The sequence below is a fragment of the Phyllopteryx taeniolatus genome, chromosome 1 (assembly GCF_024500385.1).
Source record: "Phyllopteryx taeniolatus isolate TA_2022b chromosome 1, UOR_Ptae_1.2, whole genome shotgun sequence".
Classification (NCBI taxonomy): domain Eukaryota; kingdom Metazoa; phylum Chordata; class Actinopteri; order Syngnathiformes; family Syngnathidae; genus Phyllopteryx; species Phyllopteryx taeniolatus.
This window is the reverse complement of record NC_084502.1, coordinates 40,735,763-40,757,172: the sequence shown is the minus strand read 5'-3', so window position 1 is coordinate 40,757,172 and position 21,410 is coordinate 40,735,763. Positions and strand designations below refer to the sequence as shown.

General features: G+C 40.3%; 1 protein-coding gene across 2 annotated transcripts in view; it reads right to left on the bottom strand.

Annotated features, from left to right (window-relative positions):
- dlgap4a (discs, large (Drosophila) homolog-associated protein 4a) overlaps window positions 1–21,410 on the bottom strand; it is a 112,013-nt gene that overhangs the window by 24,514 nt on the left and 66,089 nt on the right. The window contains exons 2-5 of one of the 2 annotated variants that reach the window (XM_061795651.1): window positions 4,797–6,053; window positions 4,246–4,481; window positions 3,869–3,946; window positions 3,118–3,265 (exon numbers count right to left, since the gene is read on the bottom strand). In XM_061795651.1, the coding sequence (XP_061651635.1) occupies window positions 3,118–3,265; window positions 3,869–3,946; window positions 4,246–4,481; window positions 4,797–5,984 (1,650 nt within the window). In that variant the 5' untranslated portion in view covers window positions 5,985–6,053. The remainder of the gene's footprint in view (window positions 1–3,117; window positions 3,266–3,868; window positions 3,947–4,245; window positions 4,482–4,796; window positions 6,054–21,410) is intronic. The other variant, XM_061795642.1, reaches the window with a different exon arrangement.

The window sequence follows — 21,410 nt, the reverse complement described above, 5'->3', positions numbered from 1 at the left end:
TGCATTAATTGGAGACTCTAAAATTGCCCGTAGGTGTGACTGTGAGTGCGAATGGTTGTTTGTTTGTATGTGCCCTGCGATTGGCTGGCAACCAGTTCAGGGTGTACCCCGCCTCCTACTCGATGATAGCTGGGATAGGCTACAGCACGCCCGCGACTCTAGTGAGGAGAAGCGGCTCAGAAAATTGATGGATGGATTAAAACCCGATTTAGTCACTTGGTCTGTCGGCAACATAAGTCCCCAGTAACCCAGACGAATTATAAAGTCGGAGGGAGTCCCGCGGTCACTTCCGGTGTACCCAAAGCGTTGTGGCGTTTGCATTTGTTTTGTGTTATTGTCGTTGTGTTATGGCATTTCCACTCTTGTGGCGTTTTCAATTGCTGTGACCTGTCTCGGCCTCCGTAACTATAGGTTGAAAAGGATTTGCAAATCATTGTATTCTGTTTTAATTTCACATTTTACACAACGTCCCAACCTGCGATTGGCTGGTGACCAGTTCAGGGTGTACCCTGCCTCTCGCCCGAAGATTGCTGGGATAGGCTCCAGCTCGCCCGCAACCCATGTGAGGTTAAGCGGTACGGCAAAATGGATGGATGGAACAACGTCCCGACTTCATAGGAATTGGGTTTTGTATTTCTACCGGTCTGAAAATGGTTTTCATTTACATTTACATGGACAAATCCATCATCCATTGACTTTCTATTGCATTTGTCTTTATTAAGCAAAGCAAAGCAAATTTATTTATGTCGCGCATTTCATACACAAGGTAACTAACTCAATGCGCTTTACATGATTAAAATGATTTAAAAACAAAGAAAAAAACAGCTTCTAAACATTTAAAACAGAGAAAAATAAAAGTAAAATTAAAACTAGGCTTTACACGATCAGGATTTTTGAGGCAGGTCACCGATCACCATGTTTAAAAAAAACGATAACCGATCACCCATCTGATCACAAGATGGAGCAATGTGTCTATTTAAATGAGTTGTTCATTTACTGTATATACTTGTGTACTGTATACTGAGTATCTTCAAAAATATTTTCTAATCAGGTCATGCATTCTGATCAGTCAGGTCAAACCAACATGACAGAAATAGTGGGTACTAACTTACTGTAATTAAATTACTTTATTGTAATTAAATAACTTCACAAACACCGAACTTTAGAGCACGATTCAACAGAACGCCGGCATGTTTACGTACAAAACCGTTAGTGCTAGCACTAGATTGCTAGGCTACATAACGTTTTGTTGGCTGCTTGTGAACCATATCGTATTAGACGTACGTGAACATACCTCAACCAATCCTTGAACGAACGTCTTCGATCGGATCGGCGAATTATGACATTAAAGCCAATCAGCATAAAATGCTAAGTATTGATGTGTGTAAAGTCTAATTAAAACAGCGTACAGTGCAAGAAATATCATTTAAAAGTGGAAATGCTCTAAAAAGCACGAGAAAAAAGAAAAGTTTTTAACCTGGACTTAAAAACATTCACACTTGGGGCTGACGTCACTTAAATAATAGCGAAATGCTGCTTCACAATGTTTGCTTTGGACTCTGTGCTCCACTGTTTGATCTGAGTCTGTAGATCTCAGAGCCCTACAGGGTTAATATTTCATTGGCATTTCTTCCATGTATTCAGGACCTAAACCACTGAGTGATTTATAGACCACTAGCAGAACTTTCAAATCTATTCTAAAGCTGACTGGGAGCCAGTGTAAAGACCTTAGAATTGGAGTCATATGCTTTGACCTCTTTGTTCTGGTCAGAACCCGAGCTACATCATTCTGAATGAGCTGCAGCTGTTTAATGCTCTTTTTGGGTCCAGTCAGAAGACCATTACAATAGTCAAGTCTACTTGAGATAAAAGCATGGATGAGCTTCTCCTGGTCTGCTTGGCACATGCAATTCACTCTGGATATGTTCTTAAAATGGTAGAAGGCAGTTTTAGTAACTGTGTGTCATCTGCATAGCTATGATAGTGAACATTAAAGTTCTGAAGAATTTGACGCAAGGGTAGCATATACAGGGTGAACAGGAGGGGTCCAAGAACGGACCCTTGACCCCATAGGTCACTGCCATTGAACACTTCCAATGGTCACAAAATAACTCCTTTCCTCCAGGTAGGACCTGAACCATTTAAGGACTGCTCCATTTAGTCCTACCCACATTTCCAACCTGTTCAGCAGTATATTATGATCAAATGTATCAAAAGGCGCACTGAGGTCCAACAAGACCAGAATTGACACCTTTCCCGAGTCAGTATTCAACCTTATATCATTTAGCACTTTGATTAGAGCAGATTATGTATTGTGATGAGTTCGGAAATCTGATTGAAACCTGACTGAAGTGAGCAATTGATTATTTGCTGCAAATCAGCTAGCACAGACTTTGCAACAGCTTTGAAAAAGTCAGATGGTATTGAGTCAAGACAGCTCGTTGTTGGTTTCAGCTGCTGAACCGTTTTCTCTACAGTTTTTTTCTCAACTGTATCAAATTCTGACATGGCAATATAGTTTGGGTGGCTTCAGATGTAGTATCATTTGATCATTATGCTGATTTGTGCTAATATTTAACCTGATATATTGTATTTTTTCACTAAAATAACAAGCAAATTCATTGCATTTATCTGCTGGAGTTCTGGTGTGTGTGTGTGTGTGTGGGGGGGGGGCTTGTGAGCTTGTCAACCACAGCGTCATAAAAAACAAATTTTTAGCTAAACTATGATTGAAAACTTGCTGGAAGTTACGTGCATGTAATACATAACATAAACAATGCAAATATGAATTTTAACTGACCCCATAACATCTTTGTCATCTGACCTTTAAATGTCAGAAGGTACAATAACTCTATTAATTCACTTGTTGCCATTCATACAACAGAATAAGTCATGGAACCCTGCGAATATATTAGTTTTGTGTTTCGCAGGCCCAGAATTCACACTAAGTCAATTTAAAGTAAAATGTAAATTGAGAAGAGATCATCATTTTAGTATTCATACTTTTTTTTTTTTTTTTGTATTCATACCTTTTTTTTATGGGTTGGTGGTGTGCCATAATATTGGCTCAATGTATGTTGTGAAATACTGGTGTAAAGTACTGTGAGAGACACATACGTGAGTGCCGGATCCTCTGGCTAATGTAGCGGGACAATGGCTGAAATCATTGTGTCCGTGGCCTGGTGGCATCTCCAGTGGGCTCACCAGGCAGTCTAGGTTGTCGAGGCTCCGATTTGTGGACAGTTCTTTTAGGGAGGGCAGGGAGCTGTGGAAGTGAGTGCAATAATTAGCTTCTAAGATGTCATCCAGAGTGTAGTGTAGATAAGTCTTTTATATCCAGGAAAAACTTGAAATCCTACTCCAAAGTTCCCCTGGGTATTTTTAGATTAAAAACAGAGATATGAGAGATATGCAAAGAGTGAATCTTGGGTTTAAAATAGCAGCAGAGTGGAAACATTCATTTATGAGGAAATGTGCGTCATATTGAGTCATTGTTTGACTCGTGATTGCTCTTACAGTAACTACAGTATTTCTGGCAAGTTTCCTCGACTCTGGTCTGCACAATTGGCACCTGGGGTTAATGAAAGTTTGTGTGTACCAGGCAGAGGGGAGTTGAGGGAATAACAGTGAAAATATGTGTGCTCCAAGCAGTAGGGGGCTTGAGGGAATAACATGGTTGCTTGGCATGTTATGCAATTAGGGCTTCAAAAGAAGGGAATAAGAGTCTTGTGAAAAAAATCATTGGAGAGTGTAGGTTAAGGAATGATTGAAGACTGGTGGGAATGATTGACCAAAAATGATGCTGGGTAGTGGGGGTGAGGTGGGCTCGGTTCATTGGCCATACAACCTGCCTAGGGACGGCACTGACCTCAGATGCTGCATAGAGCATGCACTCTTTAGTGGAGACCAAAGAAAATCCTCCCGCATGAGAGCGTAGCAACGAGGCCTGTCGACGTGGATGAAGGGGTAAAACACATGGCAAATAATTTTGTTTTTATTCAAATAATATAATTGCGTTTCGACTATGTACTCTCCTCTAGCTACCGGCACAATATTAATAATCAGGATGCTGCTATTCAGAAACCATTGTCATTTTTGACAAGATGCTGCCCCCTGCTGTGTAGCGTTGGAAACGTGAGGAAAAAAAGATATGACACTCCAGTTTGAGATCATTTCTGTTGGTATGTGGACTTCTAGATAAAAGGGCACAATTATGAATAAGACCCCTTGTGCAGTGCAACTCACTTGCGTGCAGGTGGTGGAGGCTGCTGTTCACTGAAGGACTGCTGAGTGGCCTTCAGATAGCTCTGACGACGGGCTGCAGATTTGGGGGAAGGTTTGGGGCTACCTTCTGAGTCTTCACTGTCCTCCATGTCTCCCATTGCTTTCACATAGCTGCCACTGCGCATCCTACGACATGGGATTTCTGTTCCTTTAGCTCGGCTGGGACCTAAAGAGCCAGCCCAGTCCCCCAGGGGAACCTGGATTGTAGAAACACATTTTCAGTTAAGACTTGTCAGTGTAATCCAAATGATTGCATCCATCCCTAAAATGTTGCATAATGATTTGGAGTGTTTATGACTTTTTGTGAAATATGATTATGGCCTTAAAATATAATATGGATGCTATGAACGTTAAGATAAAAATATGTAGCTTGCAACTAAATTTATTGCATACAAGCATGTAATAAACAGATTGAAAATCAGGGAGCTAATAAATGAGTGTTGTAAACACAAATAACTTATGTTCGTATGCATGCAAATTTACCAAGAATGATGATGAAGATGAATACTCACTGGTACGCCTACCTGAAGGAACTGGTTAGCCAGATCCTGATGGCATGACTTTGTTTTTAAAAGGGTCTTGTTGACTGTAGTGGAGCCCTTCTGTAACACTTGCCTGGCCTGACTGAGTGTGAGATTAGACCAGGAGCCCCTCTTCACCAATGTATCATCCTTGCTCCGAGTTCTTCCCTCCTCTTCCTTGGATCCTGCCGGTGTTACTGGACATCCCAGGAGCTTGAGGTCACTGCTGCTTTTTGAGGATTTGAGAGTATGTGCAGAAATGGTGTTGTAGCCCTGTTCGATATGTCTAGGGTGGGCCTGGCTGTCTGATATCGCTCTACCAAGTGTCATCATGCACAATGGGTTGCGGTAACCAACAGCAATGGTGCCAGCTTTGGTAGTATCACTGTCAAGAGTGTTGTCTGAACTCCACAGGCCTAATGTGTTTGGCCTCGATCTTTGCTTTGGTCCTTCAGTCTTAGCCCTATCTTTACTCTTGCTCCTGTGGGTCCGTCTACCACTGTCCTCACTGGTTCCAGTGATGGCATTTCCTTTAATTGAAGAGTTTTCCAAGGATTGAGATTTGGCAAAGAGCTTCTGCACAGAATGCATCAGGTGGCGTATCCGTCCTGGACTCTCACTGCGTTGTTTCGACATACGTCCTCGGTGAAACTGCAAAGTGCTGAAGCCGTCCCGCTGTAGGGGGAGATGCCTTTCTAGTTGATCCAAGATGTTAGAGGGTAACCGATTCATCTTGGCGGCAGCTGCAGAGGAGATGGTGGCCGATCCACTTGTGATCATGGGAGCACCTGTTAGACCCAAGCCCAGGCCCATACCCATAGACAGAGAGGTGGAAAGTGCACCTGCCCTGCTGCCTTGTCTGGCTCCAGCACCGCTTATCATACAGCCTTGGGGACAGTCCACCTGATCTGTCTGTGGGCTGAAGTGGAGACGAGGGAAGGTGCTGCTGTTGGACATCTGGTTGAAAGGCAGCAGGCAGTCTTGAGTCAAAGTGGTTGGGGTAGTTGGAGGATACTGGTGTAGTTGAGGATCCAGGGTGCCATAGTGGTTTATGGTTGGGCTCAACATGAAAGAGCAGTGAGGGTCAGAGGTCAAAGGGCAGAGAGGTTTCTGCGGGAACCCTGTTGGTTCACACGAGTCAGAGAGATGTCGACTGCGGTTGGCTCCTAAGCCTTTCATGGTGGCTAGTGGGTTGTCCTTAGAGCATGTCGCCAGTTAGTGCAGGACAAGAGACCCAAAGTGCTCATCCTGCAATTAAGCAAGATATAGAAAACATGTTATTGTGGCTTCTTATTAATTACACATTCTAAAAGGTTGCTGCCAGTGTCTCAAATTCACCTAAGAGAAATTTAAAGTACACACTTTGACAGAGACTGAACATCGCCTCATAAAAGACTTTCACTGAGTGTAATGTAATGTAATTCAAAACAAAATAATATACTATGAATACCACTAGAGGGAGCGTGAGTGGCCAGGACAGCAGTCAGGACAGTATTTTGACGGCACCCCAATACATTAAAATACATGCATACATTTAAAAAAATAAAAAATTAAGCTTTATAGGAAAAAGTAACTTTAAAAAGTATCTATGTCATCACAGTATTTTAATTCAATAATGAACCTCCCCAGAGACATGATCTAATAGCTATTGTACAACCTCAGTGGTGACTTATATGTCAGTAACCGAAACATTTCAAAACAAACACAACACAATATCAACTTACAAATTTAATGGGTAAATTTGAGGGTGGTGATGAATACTGAAAGAGAACCGGTAGAGGTTCTGTATGCAGATTCTGTGACATGTTATGGAGAGATGACCAAGTAAGGGATGGTCATGGGATAAATGGATTCTATGATGCAGGCAGGTTAAGCATTTTGAAAAATGAGCACATACTGAAAACAAATAATTGGCATACATTGCAGTTGTCTTTCTTTAATCTGTCCAATTTGTTACAAAAATTGGGAATGTAATAGTAATTTTTGACAAATGAGCCCTTTTCCATTTGCCTCAAAGGGTTCACCGCAACTGTAATACTGTATAATGATAATGATCAAATACACACCAAACCAGAAGGTTACAGGGCACAAGCTCAGAAAATGAGAGGGCAATGAAAAACAAGAGAGCCAAACTGCAGTGCTGTGTCCTATCAAAGACTTTCAGAACTGTAAAGCTCCCTAGGAAGAGTCATACAGTATTTCATCTAGTTTATAAAGCCTCATAATTCACCCAGCAGATCTGGGCTACATTTGATTCCCTCTAACAGATGCTGTCTGTGTCATAGTGGAGTGAGTCACTGATCAGTCAATGGTGAGAGCCCTGTTGCCATCGCAAGCGTGAAATCTTGCCTGGGAGCTGAATGTTAGGCACACACATTTTCATGACACTTGCTTTGCCACCTCTCACAGCTCTTTGACCTCCCATACAATCTCCCCTGAGCGGGAGCAGCCACTTATCTGAGTTACTGTTCCTGGATGGGCACAACAGTGTGCTTGACAAATGCACCAACGTTTTACAACATCGCCGCATGCTGTATCTCATCCACCCCAGCTGACTGCATCCCTGCGTGGTCGTGTCCTGCAGGCGCCACTGCTGACACACTGACACACACCTACACACCTACTGACACACGCAGAAATTGCGAACCGTACGCCCACCCACCTACTGCACTGACGAACCCTTGTCAAGTGTTGAACATCACAGGGCCAAGATGAGAAGGAAGTAATGTTCACTATTGGCGGCATTTTCTCACAAGTCCAAAGCATTTGGGGATGATGGAAGACAGCAGGCTTCTGCATTACAACATGTAATGAATGAAACGGATTGTGTGCGTGTAAATGCAGCTTGTAAAACACACACACACACACGCACGAACACACACACACACACACACACACACACTATGCAATGGCTATGAATGCTTGGCCGCTGAGATACTGTATCACCAGCGGCCAATCAGAGCCAAGCTGTTTTCCATATTAAAATTGAGATCAGCAATCCAATCAGAGCAAAGCTTATTCACATGTTGAATATTAATGAGAAATCTGGCCGTTTCAACTGCTAGGTGAAAAAGACAAACTAGAATAGCTTGAAAAAGGGTATATTGGCTATTTTCAACCCAAATTAGGTTGCCAATGCGATAAAAGGACAGCAAAGATTATTGAGACAAAAATGATGGCATGGGACCTTTAATTTAAAATGAGCAAATGTGTGAGACAAACATATTCAAAGTTTTAATCAGCACTTATTACACATTTATAGATCCCTATACATCTTCGTTCTGCACAAGAAATTAAAATACACACTTTTATAAATATAAATTAATATTATTCATATTTATAATACTAATATTCTGATTGTGAGCATGTGGGAGATCATTAAATTCAAATGAGAAAAGATTGTAATTTATGGCAATTGGTTAACCTGCTAAAAGTGCTCTGCATTGTCACTAAAACAAGAAAACGACAAATGGCAAAGAAAAAAAGTGACATAATAAACCCCGATGAGATTATTTTTTCACGGCGGTTTACCATGTAACAAATGCGTTTTGACACAACAATGATCCTCACAGGGCCACTGAAATTACTGCTGCTTTGTCATAGCCGCCACCATTGGCCCACTGGGAAGTATAAAACGGCATGCAGGCTCTTGCTGACTAACAGCTCCAGTTAGATCCATGCAATGCCTGATAACAAGCAGAACCTAGACCACTGGACTGTTGTCAGTCACCAAGCAGCACTGTAATAAATGTCTCTTGTAGTCACGTGCCCCCCAGTAACCACTCTCACCTCTCGCCTCTTGTGATGCGCAGAGGAGAAGGATGAGTGAGTTATCGATTTGGGTCTTGCACCTTGTTCAACGGGTGAATATACAACTGGTTTGTATTCTATTTGCTTCTCTGTTTTAGTGCCATTTCTAGAGTGTATTTACAGTACATACGACTATCATCAGTCCATTTCCTTAATTAGTAGCCTGCTGTTTTCAACCATATTGTTTATTTGTTTTTATCTGATACCAGAGCATTTGTCTTTATTTGTCTTTCCTGCCAATCTTTTACAAGTACATGGTCAATGTTTATGGTAATTGACACTTGAGATGAGCCATGTGTTATCCCCACTGTGCTGTGAGAGCCTTCTAATAGCTTGTCAGTGATATCATCTGTGCTTCCTGCATATCAAATCCAGTGTTGTTCTTTACAGCCTTTCCAAACCACAGACAATCTCTGTTAATGCACAATTTGCAACTTGCTCACTCACATAAAATACAGTACATACAGTATACAATTGAACACTTGCACGAACTTATATTGTATCGAAAAGTCTGCCTTTACAAAGATAACAACGTTCAATTGTGATTGACGCTATAAGTGATGTATAAATTGATCACAACAACAGCTTGCTAAGGCGCTAACATAGTAGCAAGGAGTAAGAGTGAATGTTGCTTCCTTAACGTTGTTTATTGACACTCCAGTTTAAGTTCACTGTAAAACTAAACTCATATAACAAAATAATTACACCCATTGGATGTTCAAATTCATCACAGCCTTTGTTTCTTTCTTCATTTTTGGTCACAAAAATCGCTAGCTCAAAGCTAGCACACAATGAATGAAAAACACCATTGATGACCTAACGAAAATTCGCAATGAACCCGTGGCACTTAAATAGCTCTAAATAATGAATATTGGTACACAAACACTATATAACTACATACAAACAGGCAATATATATAGGCTGAAATATGTGCCAACAGGAACTGAATTTGAATCATTTATATTTGAATTTGAATTTCTACACTTGAATAATTACGGATAAAAAAATTCTTACATTCACTTTCAAGTTTATTGGACTTCAGTTTCAAACTAATAAATTCCATTTCAAATTATACTATTCAGATTCAGTTTTTAAATGCAATGTTTCAAATTAACCAATACAAATTCAAGAAATTCAAATATAAATGATTCAAATTCAGTTCCTGCTGGCACATATTTCTGACCAATAAATATAACAATATATATATATATATATATATATATATATATATATATTCTTTGCCCTGCAATTGGCTGGCAACCAGTTCAGGGTGTACCCCGCCTCCTGCCCGATGACAGCTGGGATAGGCTCCAGCACGCCCGCGACCCTAGTGAGGAGAAGCGGCTCAGAAAATGGATGGATGGATGGATATATATTATTCCCACTCTGTGAAAAAAAAGAGTTATAATAACAATATTCCATCGTGACTTCTAATTTCTATGTCACCACAAGTGTGTCATTGTGTGTCCTTGCATGTATAAGACTGGCCCTCAGATATGAGGGGCCGTGAGGGACATTATTCAGGATTAGCTCTCAGACTTACTATTCAAATGCTTTCACACACACACAAAGTACTGAAAGGCTCTCATAAGGACTACTCAAACACTCTCATACACACGAGTCTTGCTCTCATTAACACTACTCAAATGCTCTCATCCATCCATCCATTTTCTGAGCCGCTTCTCCTCACTAGGGTCGCGGGCGTGCTGGAGCCTATCCCAGCTATCATCGGGCAGGAGGCGGGGTACACCCTGAACTAGTTGCCAGCCAATCGCAGGGCACATACAAAAAAACAACCATTCGCACTCACATTCACACCTACGGGCAATTTAGAGTCACCTATTAATGCATGTTTTTGGGATGTGGGAGGAAACCGGAGTGCCTGGAGAAAACCCACGCAGGCACGGGGAGAACATGCAAACTCCACACAGGCGGGGCCGGGGATTGAATCCCGGTCCTCAGAACTGTGAGGCAGACGCTCTAACCAGTCGGCCTCCGTGCCGCCCAAATGCTCTCATTGACTACTCAAATGCTCTCATTGGTACTACTCAAATGCTCTCATTTACACTACTCAAATGCTCTCATTGACACTACTCAAATGCTCTCATTTACACTACTCAAATGCTCTCACTGACACTACTCAAATGCTCTCATTTACACTAGTCAAATGCACTCATTTACACTACTCAAATCCTCTCATACCCATAAGTCTTGCTCTCATTAACACTACTCAAATGCTCTCATATACACGGTTATTAAGCAGCCTTTAAAAAAATGGTTTTGGAGTGGCCCAGTTAAAGTCTCGACTTGAATCTGAAATGCTGTTTCATGACCTTAAAATGGGCTTTCATGCTCGAAACCCTCCATTGTTGCTGAATTTAAAAAATTCTGCAAGGAAGAGTGGGCCAAAATATCTCCACAGAGATGTGAAAGACTCATTTCCAGTTGTAGAAAACACTTGATTTTCCTTGTTGCTGCGGAGGATGGTCCAACCAGTTGTTAGGTTTAAAGGGGCCATTACTTTTTCACACAAGGCCAGGTAGCTTTGAATATTTTTTTTTTCCCTTAAAAATAAAATCACCAGTTAAAAACTGCATTTTATTTTTACTCGTGTTATCCTTGTTATCCTTATTTACGTTTTTTTTTTTGGGGATGATCTTAAACATTAAAGTGGCAGCACGGTGGACGACTGGTTAGCACATCCACTTCACAGTTCTGAGGACTGGGGTTCAAATCCCGGCCCCGCCTGTGTGGAGTTTGCATGTTCTCCCTGTTCCTGCGTGGGTTTACTCCAGGCACTCCGGTTTCCTCCCACATCCAGAAAACATGGGTGGTAGGTTGATTGACGACTCTAAATTGCCCGTAGGTGTGAATGTTAGTGCGACTGGTTGTTTGTTTATATGTGCCCTGTGATTGCCTGGTGACAGGGTGTACCCCTCTTCTCCCCGAAGATAGCTGGGATAGGCTCCAGCACGCCCGCGACCCTCGTGAGGAGAAGCGGTACAGAAAATGGATGGATGGATCTCATGAGATGATGTATAGATAGTCATAATACTTTGGCTGACGGGTGTGGCAGATGGGCTCAAAGATGAGATTGGTTCAGCAGGTACATGTTCATAGATCATTTTACACTTGAGACTATGTGAGTCATGGAAACAATGAGTCCCAACCCAGGAACAATGAGTCCCTGCAATTTATCATCACGGAATACAGATACAGTAATCCTCCGCTATATCACAGTTCTTGCTTCGCGGTCCCGCTATGTTGCAGATTTTTATTGCAGCTGTTATACTCTTTGTACAATATTTTTGTGTTATCCATTGCTCTTGTTCTTTCTCAGTATATTGTGTTTAGGCCTGTCATGATAGCCAATTTTAGGGGACAATATATTTTCACAAAAACTCACGACAAACGATAGTATCAATGTTTTTTATGCCACTGATATAATGAAATCAAACCATTGTTTTTAAGAGCAATTCACTTTTAATTCTAATTCTAAGAATAATGAACATTGACATTGTAAAGCAGAACAATCAAGAAAATTGCTTAGATAAAAAAAAATATAAATAAAACTGACTCAGGCTCTGTGCCCAAAAACTGCACTTCTGCAAATATTAAAATTTGCCACAGTGGTATAAACAGTCATTAATGCCTTAACAGGCAATATTCTGCCAATCAAGTTTCCAGTTGATTATGAATAAGTGCCAAGTAGCAACATTAATGACAGAACAAGTAGATCAAAACATTTTTTTTTTTAAAAAGCAAGCAATTCAAGATGTATAGTACCTTTTAAAAGGCTGCAGCCTTTCTTTAAACGCTGCTTTGTCAACATGTTCAATAAAGCTATACTGTATATAATGTGAACATACGTGCGCCATATTCACGTTTGTATTTGCATTGTTGGGAAAAGGTTTCCATAATTGCAAGCTGACGGGAAACAAGAGATGGTTCACCGTGTTTTTTGTTCTCAGCTGAAGAAATTGGGTGGGATGGTTGTGTTTAAAATGGATTGTGTCACTTTGAGCTTTTAAGTTGTGTTGTCTTTGTTGCAACTTCATACAAATTCGGCATAGCAGTTCATTGGTGTTAGCGGGATGGCCACGTTCATCTGGCTTGAATAAAAACTGTTCCCACATCATCGCGGAGATGTTTTTTTTCTTACTCAAATGATTGGAGACGTGTTTTTTTTGTTTGTTTTTTTGCTGCACCGTTCAGAAATCTGGGCGCATATGCGACCAAATTAGTCGTACTCTAGAGTCCTGTCTCGTGCCCAAAAAAATCATATGCCGGATTTCCAGCACCACGCCAGAGTACTAAGCCATGCGTCCGAAGACGCAGATTGATCATACTTTATGAGTCCCTGCTAATTTTTGTGCATCTGAGACGCGGGACGCACATCAAACAAGATCCCTGCATGTTGCTTGTGAGCACTCTGTGACACAATTTTAAAATATCTTAGTCTTCTTTAGATTATATTTTATGACACAATATGTTACAAGGTAGCTGAGGTTAAATGTTAAATGTTTCTTTTAGGTGCCATTGAAACCGGAATTTAGAACCAACATTTAAACTTAAATATTAAACAGGCATGTTATTACTGTACTTAACTGAAGAGATCATTTTCATGATCGGTTGTAATTTAGCCAGCACACTATTGGGGGATTTACGTTCTTTTCTGATCTTTACGGGAGTAGTAATACACAGAGGAAATACATAGACCAATCGCATGCACTGTAACACCTCAATTCAACACAAAAAGACTGTCATGTCTTGTTGGTTATGTTAAGTTCTCAGTTTTAGTCTCGTGTCTCCTCGTGATGGTGATTGTCTCCATCACTGTCCCATTCCCCTGTGTATAAGTAGTCTGCGTCTGCCCCTGTCTTTTGTCAGGTCGTCTTGCATTCCGCCTTGTCCTAAATCTACATTTGTAGTAAGCCTGACTCTTTTCATGTACCATGAGTCCATGCTATTTATTTAGAGATTCCTGGGTTTGACTTTGGCTCTACTTTTTGTTGATACTTTTGCCCTTAGTCTATGAAAGCCTCGCTGGGACTTTTTTTTTTTTCATTACTCGGGCTATTGAATGTTGTCATTCTTGAATCGCAGTGAAATTTGCTTGAACTTTAAAAGATCCCTATTGAGAACTCAATAAATCTGTTTGTTTTTTTTAAAAAACCTGTGAATCGTACTTTTGAGTCCTTTTTTTACTCCTTATCAGAGACTTACACCTAATGTTATTGCAAATTAGGGTCTACTGTGCTTGTAGGTTAAAAAAAAATAGTAGACCGTACTGTAAAGAGGAGTTTTTGACAAAGTACTGTAGCTGCACAGCTCCAATCCATTGATTCAAACGTGGTCTATTTGGCCAAGAGGCATATCAATAGCACTGGGATGCTTTTTACTGCAATGGGGATTCAACTGCCAAATGTCAGTCAGTCACATTGATAGTGAAGACCAAGTTAGAAGAGAAGAAGTCTCAGAAGAAGCATGTGCCTTACGTCTTATTCCCGTCATTGATGAGATGATCACACTGAAATGATAAAAAAGAGGACAGTGATCATGATGTGACGCTGTCGAACATGATAGATGTTGCTCTGAATGCAAAAGTCGCTGAAATATTCAGAGGTAAGTGCATTTGGCAGTTATTGGATGCTCATCAGTGCTTTGCCCATTAAAGCAATCCCAGTGTACACTTCTCCCTTGCTCACCTCTGCACGCACTGAAGTGTAATTAGGGAGAGAGGTTGCACTTTTTCCTCAGGCCATTTACCAACATGACTGCACTGCTTCTGCTTTCTTTCTACATACTGTTGCTTGGTTTTGTGCTTCAGCATTGCCTGGCCTTAATATTGTCCAAACGGAGCCATGCAATAAAGTATGAAGGAGCAACATTTGATTAAATAAGATGATGTTGATGTACATTTTTCTTTTTGTAGCCCCGTAAAGCATAGAGCAGAAAATACAGTGCAAGTGTTGTGATCTGTGATTAAATGCCTCTTGACGCTGTGCTGGTCCCAGGCGAAACAAGACGTAACGTAACCAATAAGGTGCATGCATTTATTTCCCTGTGCCGTCACGTGCGGTTGTGTCACGCATGCTTAACACGCAGACCCTGGTGCGAACACCATTAAAACGCACGAGCCATACATGCATCTCCACACTAGGCCTCCAGGGACTTATTGCATGCCATTGGTTAAAGCTGGGAGGGTGAATCCTCCACCAGTGCTAGTTTAAAATGCTGTCAAGGCTTTAATGGTCTTGGGGGCTTGGTCTTAAATAGGAAATGCTTTGGTCTATTCTGGAAAGCGAGGTAGAGGAGACAATAGTGTTCCATAGTGAGCGGCACAATTTGCCTTTTTTCCCTTTCAAACTGTTGGGGCTAAAGCTTTGCAAGCTGGATTAAACTGGATCAGTTTTATGTTGAGCTGTTGGGGTTTATCCTTCTCCATGCGTGCTGTGCCCCCTATTTCAACTGGGCCTAAATTGTCTCATGACATGCACGCTATATAAACACACAGCAAAATTACTGTACATCATTGTTTCTTCATCTTCACGCTTGCATTTTTTTCCTCTGGTGACAAATGATAATTCCGGAAACATTTTCAGAACTCAACAACCTCAACTAATGATGTCACATCTAGAACAAAACATTCTAATTTAATTGAACAACCTCAATGCACTTTGCACTTCTATTAGCATAATCGCAAAATCTTTTTATTCCAATCTGGGGGTATCCTATTACACAGATTTGTTTGCACACATAAATCCTATGGGAGAGGTCGCGCTAGCTGTCTCCAGCTGCTTAAATTGACCCCAACACTCAAAACAGGAATAACTTAATATTTTATATTATTTAGCTTTGGTCTTGCTATACCATAGGGGTGTTGGGAGGGGGAAGTGATCGCTGATTAGAGCATCAACAGTATCAGGATTTAGGACTGGATGGGTACTCCACATGACCGGTACATCTGCAGAAACCAGAGGCTGTGTTCAGAATAACCACCTATTAACTATACGATGCCCCAATGTATCCCACAATGCATCTTTAAAAGTACAATATAATAAAATACAAACGTATAACTTTTGGTGCTTTGCACTGTTTCTATATCCGGGGTATTGTTTGATTTTCGGCATTTTCGAAAAAATGTTGTGGCACAAAAATATAATGTAAGTACAGCAAAACATTACAACATGGATAGACATAAAGTGCTTTGTTTGTATTCATTTTGAAAACTACACATCTTAAAAAATATTATAACATTACAATTTATATATTTATATTTCAATATTCATTACAGAAAGTTAACTAGCTGACAACTGGTATGTTGGAATTATTTGACAGCACTGATGAATTTATTGCCGTACCCGAGTAGTGTACAAAACCTATTCTTCATTTGAATGATGAGTGAGTGAACTATATAGTCCACGATATATAAAATCCCTACATTGTGATGAGGGAGTAGGGAATGAGTGACCATGGTCTTGCAGGGTGGAGCTGGAGGCTCAAGGAGCAGGTACTCTTACTGTACACAAGAGCTGTTGTGAGGATTACACCAAAGTCTAATTAATATGTGCCAGTTTTCCTTTCTAAAAAGTGCTGCAAAAGTATTCTAATTATAAAGAATCAAAGCTGGCATAGTGAAGGATGGGCACTATGAGATTAGAGGGAGCTATGGGGTAACATTTATATAGTAGTATATACTGTCAGGTACTACAAGGGTAGAACGCGATATTCTGGATGAGCCTGTGCCATATTTAGGAAAATAAAATTGAGGCCAAAATCCTGTAGAGCGTCACAGTTAGAGCGTCAGCCTCACAGTTCTGAGGACCAGGGTTCAATCCCCGGCCCCGCCTGTGTCGAGTTTGCATGTTCTCCCCGTGCCTGCGTGGGTTTTCTCCGCGCACTCCGGTTTCCTCCCACATCCCAAAAACATGCATTAATTGGAGACCCTAAATTTCCCGTAGGCATGACTGTGAGTGCGAATGGTTGCGATTGGCTGGCAACCAGTTCAGGGTATACCCCGTCTCCTGCCCGATGACAGCTGGGATAGGCTCCAGCACGCCCGCGACCCGAGTGAGGAGAAGCGGCTCAGAAAATGGAAATCCTGTAGAGATTATTTCCAGATTTATAAAACATTTGCATACATTAGTGTATTTCCTGTATGTAGTGCAAATACTGAAACATATACAGTTGGTATGGAAAGTATTCAGACCCCCATACATTTTTCGCTCTTTGTTATATTGCAGCCATTTGCTAAAATCATTTAAGTTCATTTTTTCCCTCAATGTACACACAGCACCCCATATTGATACAAAATTGTAGAATTTTTTGCAGATTTATTACAAAAGAAAAACTGAAATATAACACAGCCATAAGTATTCAGACCCTTTGCTCAGTATTTAGTAGAAGCAGCCTTTTTGGGAATGATGCAACAAGTTTTTCACACCTGGATTTGGGGATTCTCTGCCATTCCTCCTTGCAGATCCTCTCCAGTTCTGTCAGGTTGGAATGTTGAACGTTGGTGGACAGCCATTTTCTAGGAAGGGTTCTGGTCGTCCCAAGCATCTTCCATTTCAGGATTATGTAGGCCACTGAGCTCTTAGGAACCTTAAGTGCAGCAGAATTTTTTTTTAACCTTGGCCATATCTGTGCCTTGCCACAATTCTGTCTCTGAGCTCTTCAGGCAGTTCCTTTGACCTCATGATTCTCATTTGCTCTGACATGCACTGTGATCTGTAAGGTCTTATATGGACAGGTGTGTGGCTTTCCTAATCAAGTCCAATCAGTATAATCAAACACAGCTGGACTCCAATGAAGGTGTTGAACCATCTTAAGGATGATCAGAAGAAATGGACAGCACCCGAGTTAAATATATGTCACAGCAAAGGGTCTGAATAATTATGGCTGTGTGATATTTCAGTTTTTCTTTTTTAACAAATCAGCAAAAATTTCAACAATTCCATTTTTTTTCTGTCAATATGGGGTGCTATTTTTACATTAATGAGGGAAAAAAAGATCTTAAATGATTTTAGCAAATGGCTGCAATATAACAAAGAGTGAAAAATTTAAGGGGGTCTGAATACTTTCAGTACCCACTGTAGAATAAAGAAAGATTTAATGGCCGATTTATATTCCCTTTCCCCAAAACTGAGGCTGAAGTGCTGCTGTCCCCCACTTTTTCACTTAGCATTATTAGACACGATCTATCATTGTTGACAACAGCCATGGACTATTATCGATCGATCGATCGATCGATCGATCGATCGATCGATCGATCGATCGATCGATCGATCGATCGATCGATCGATCGATCGATCGATCTATCTATCTATCTATCTATCTATCTATCTATCTATCTATCTATCTATCTATCTATCTATCTATCTATCTATCTATCTATCTATCTATCTATCTATCTATCTATCTATCTATCATGAGAGATCATCAGGTGTGACACGGGATATTATTAATTTCTTTTATTTGGCCCGAAAATTATATATTTTCTACAAATAACAGAGATGGGGGGGGGGACTAGAGTCAAATAACTTGACTTGAGTCGACTCGAGTTGCCAGTTTTATGACTTGCGACTTGCTTGCCAAATACTTAAGGAAGACTTGGTAGCCAAGAGACTTGACTTTGACTTGAACTACATGATTTGACAAGTTATCTCATTTAGGGTTGGAAATATGCATTTTAATTAATTTAATTATTACCGTAATACCGTGTAATGGGCGGCACGGTGGCCGACTGGTTAGAGCGTCACCCTCACAGTTCTGAGGACCCGGGTTCAGGCCCCGCCTGTGTGGAGTTTGCATGTTCTCCCCGTGCCTGCGTGGGTTTTCTCCGGGCACTCCGGTTTCCTCCCACATCCCAAAAACATGCATTAATTGGAGACTCTAAATTGCCCGTAGGCATGAGTGCAAATGGTTGTTTGTTTCTATGTGCCCTGCGATTGGCTGGCAACCAGTTCAGGGTGTACCCCGCCTCCTGCCCGATGACAGCTGGGATAGGCTCCAGCACGCCCGCGACCCTAGTGAGGAGAAGGGGCTCAGAAAATGGATGGATGGATACCGTGTAATGCACATTTTTTTCCACAAAAAATTGTCAGAAGTCAATAATGCGCATTACACATAGGTATAAGGAAAATGAAAGAAAAAAATCTTGCACATTTTATAAATGTATGCCGCCACCTAGAGGTTATGAAAAAGCTCTACACTTTCATTACAATATGCCACCGCCACCTAGAGGTTATGAGAAAGGTGTACACTTTCATTCTAATATGCCACCGCCACCTAGAGGTTATGAAAGAGGTGTAGCCTAAACTTTAATTCTAATATGACAGGGATGCGTACAACTAAATATATGTACAGTTGTGCTCATAAGTTTACATAACCTGGCAGAATTTGTGAAATATTGTTTTTTTAAATAATAAAATGTTTTTTTTTTTTTAAATACGACTGGGGGGGAAAATGTGAGAAAACATTTTATTACCACTCCAATATATGTGGCGTTTGGAGCAAGATTGTATGACTTGACTTGCGACTTTCTGAAACCAAGTATTGACTTGACTCGGTTGATTTTTTTCCCTCACAGTGACTTGGGACTTGCTTGAGGCTTGAAGGTTACGACTTGATATTTTCTTGTGACTTGCATATATGTGACTTCCTCCCACCTCTAACAAATAATGTATCTATGGTCAGAGGTGGGCAGAGTAGCCAAATTATTTTATTATTATTTTGAATATGTCAAGTAAAAGTAAAAAAGTGGTCCTCCAAATTATTACTTGAGTAGGAGTAAGAAAGTAGGCAGTAAAAAAAACTACTCAAATATTGAGTAACTAGTGAGTAACTTCTGATTTATTTTTTAAATCAGAGTATGAATGTCAAATCAAATAAAAATAACTAAATAAAATATAAATGTGAACATTCAGATATTGTTCACCAATATCATTTAATCTAAAACATAAATACAATTTTATAAAATAATTTTTGTAAAATAACAAATTAAGACAAATTTTGTTTTAGAAGGGAGGTGAAAATAAACAACTGAAATAAACTTTCATGTGATTCACTTGGACTTGATGTTTAATTTGCTCCCTTTTTTGGCTAGGTCACTATTGCAAAAGAGATGTTCTGTTTTAACTGGTCTTTTACCTGGTTAAATAAAGTTTACATAAAATATATAAAAATAAATCTGGTTGCATAAGAATTCACTCCCTCTTATAGCTGGCATGTGGCTGTGTTCAGAAGTAACAGATCGCATTCAAAATCATGTTCAATGGGAGTCCATACACACCTGCCACCATTTCAATTTTTAAGTGAAAGAAACCATCAACACTTGCATAGGGCCTTACAGAAACATTATTTGCTTTATCCACTAAAATGACTGAATGAAGAAACTGTTTGCTAACCAGACTTATTGAGTGTGTATGTGTTTGTGTGTGTGTGTGTGAGAGAGAGAGAGACAGAGAGAGAACAGAATGTACCCTAAAAGATGCATGTTTAAGAGTTACTTAAGCATAAAATAGTGCTTATGTTGCCCTATGCACTGCCAATACAACAGCAAAGACATCTGCAACTTCCCGCAAGGTGTTTTCTCAAGTTAGATGTGGGCTGAAAATCCACTGACAAACTACGCTGCATGTTAAAGCTGTTGTTTTTCGTAGTCTGTAATGTAAACACAACTCACTTTGATTGGCCTGAGAAGCCCAATAGAAGACTTTGTGTGCGAACATGTGATTTTCTTGTGTCGTTTGATTGGGAACTTGAGTCAAACATCATTGTGGTAATGACGGTTGATTGGAGCAACGGCACACGACGCGGAAGTCGAAATCGAAAGTCTAAAAATAGATCGTACACGCCTTTATTGATGAAGGAAAGTAGCGTGTGCCATGTAGATTAGTGGAACGAAGTAAAAGTATCGTTTCTTCTTAACATAAATGCTTGAGTAAAAGTAAAAAGTGTGTTTTATTAAAACTACTCTGACAAGTACAATTTATCCAGAATGTTACTTGAGTAAACGTAATTGAGTAAATGCAGTGCGTTACTACCCACCTCTGTCTATGGTTACCTATATATGCCAGCAACGTACAGTGACTGGCAGAACAATTAACTGCTTTTCCACTAGATGGCAGAAGCTACAAATAACCTGTGTATCTGCTTTTTGTGGCATTTTTGTTTGGTGGTGTGCTGTGAGAGTTTGTAGTGTAAAATATGTGCCCTGGCTCAGTAAAGGTTAAAACAGTGTTATAAACATGTTGGAGATACTTATAGATTTCAGGACAAATGAAAATAGAACCATCTGACTGTCACTTTAGATGCATGGTGTTCCTGCTGCTAAATGTTCAATATATTGTATCAATAGTGTTCATAACGTGACTATTCTTCCCATTAAATATACATTACATACTTGAGATTCATGATTAGCATTACTAAATGTTAACATTACAGTACTCAGTACATGTTTGGCAAATGCGAGGCTTTATAGTAGAGGGTTTAGCAAATTATGACCACATTACGCAAGATTCCAAAAGTTGTCCCTATGACAACAAAAGGTAGACAGAGTAGCGGCAGTCATTTCATGAATTCACTTTTTGACTTTTTGATGATGACAATCATCATGTGCGACAAGAGCAAAGTAGTTCACATTATTAAAATAGAAAAAAAGCAAAGTCAAGGATATACTTCTGTAGTCAGATTGCAGCTTTTCAGAAAAAAAGAAAAGGAGTGAGCATCCATCCCTATGGGACTGTAAAATGCTGTAGGACAGAGTGTTAAACTGGGTCCGTCTCCTGG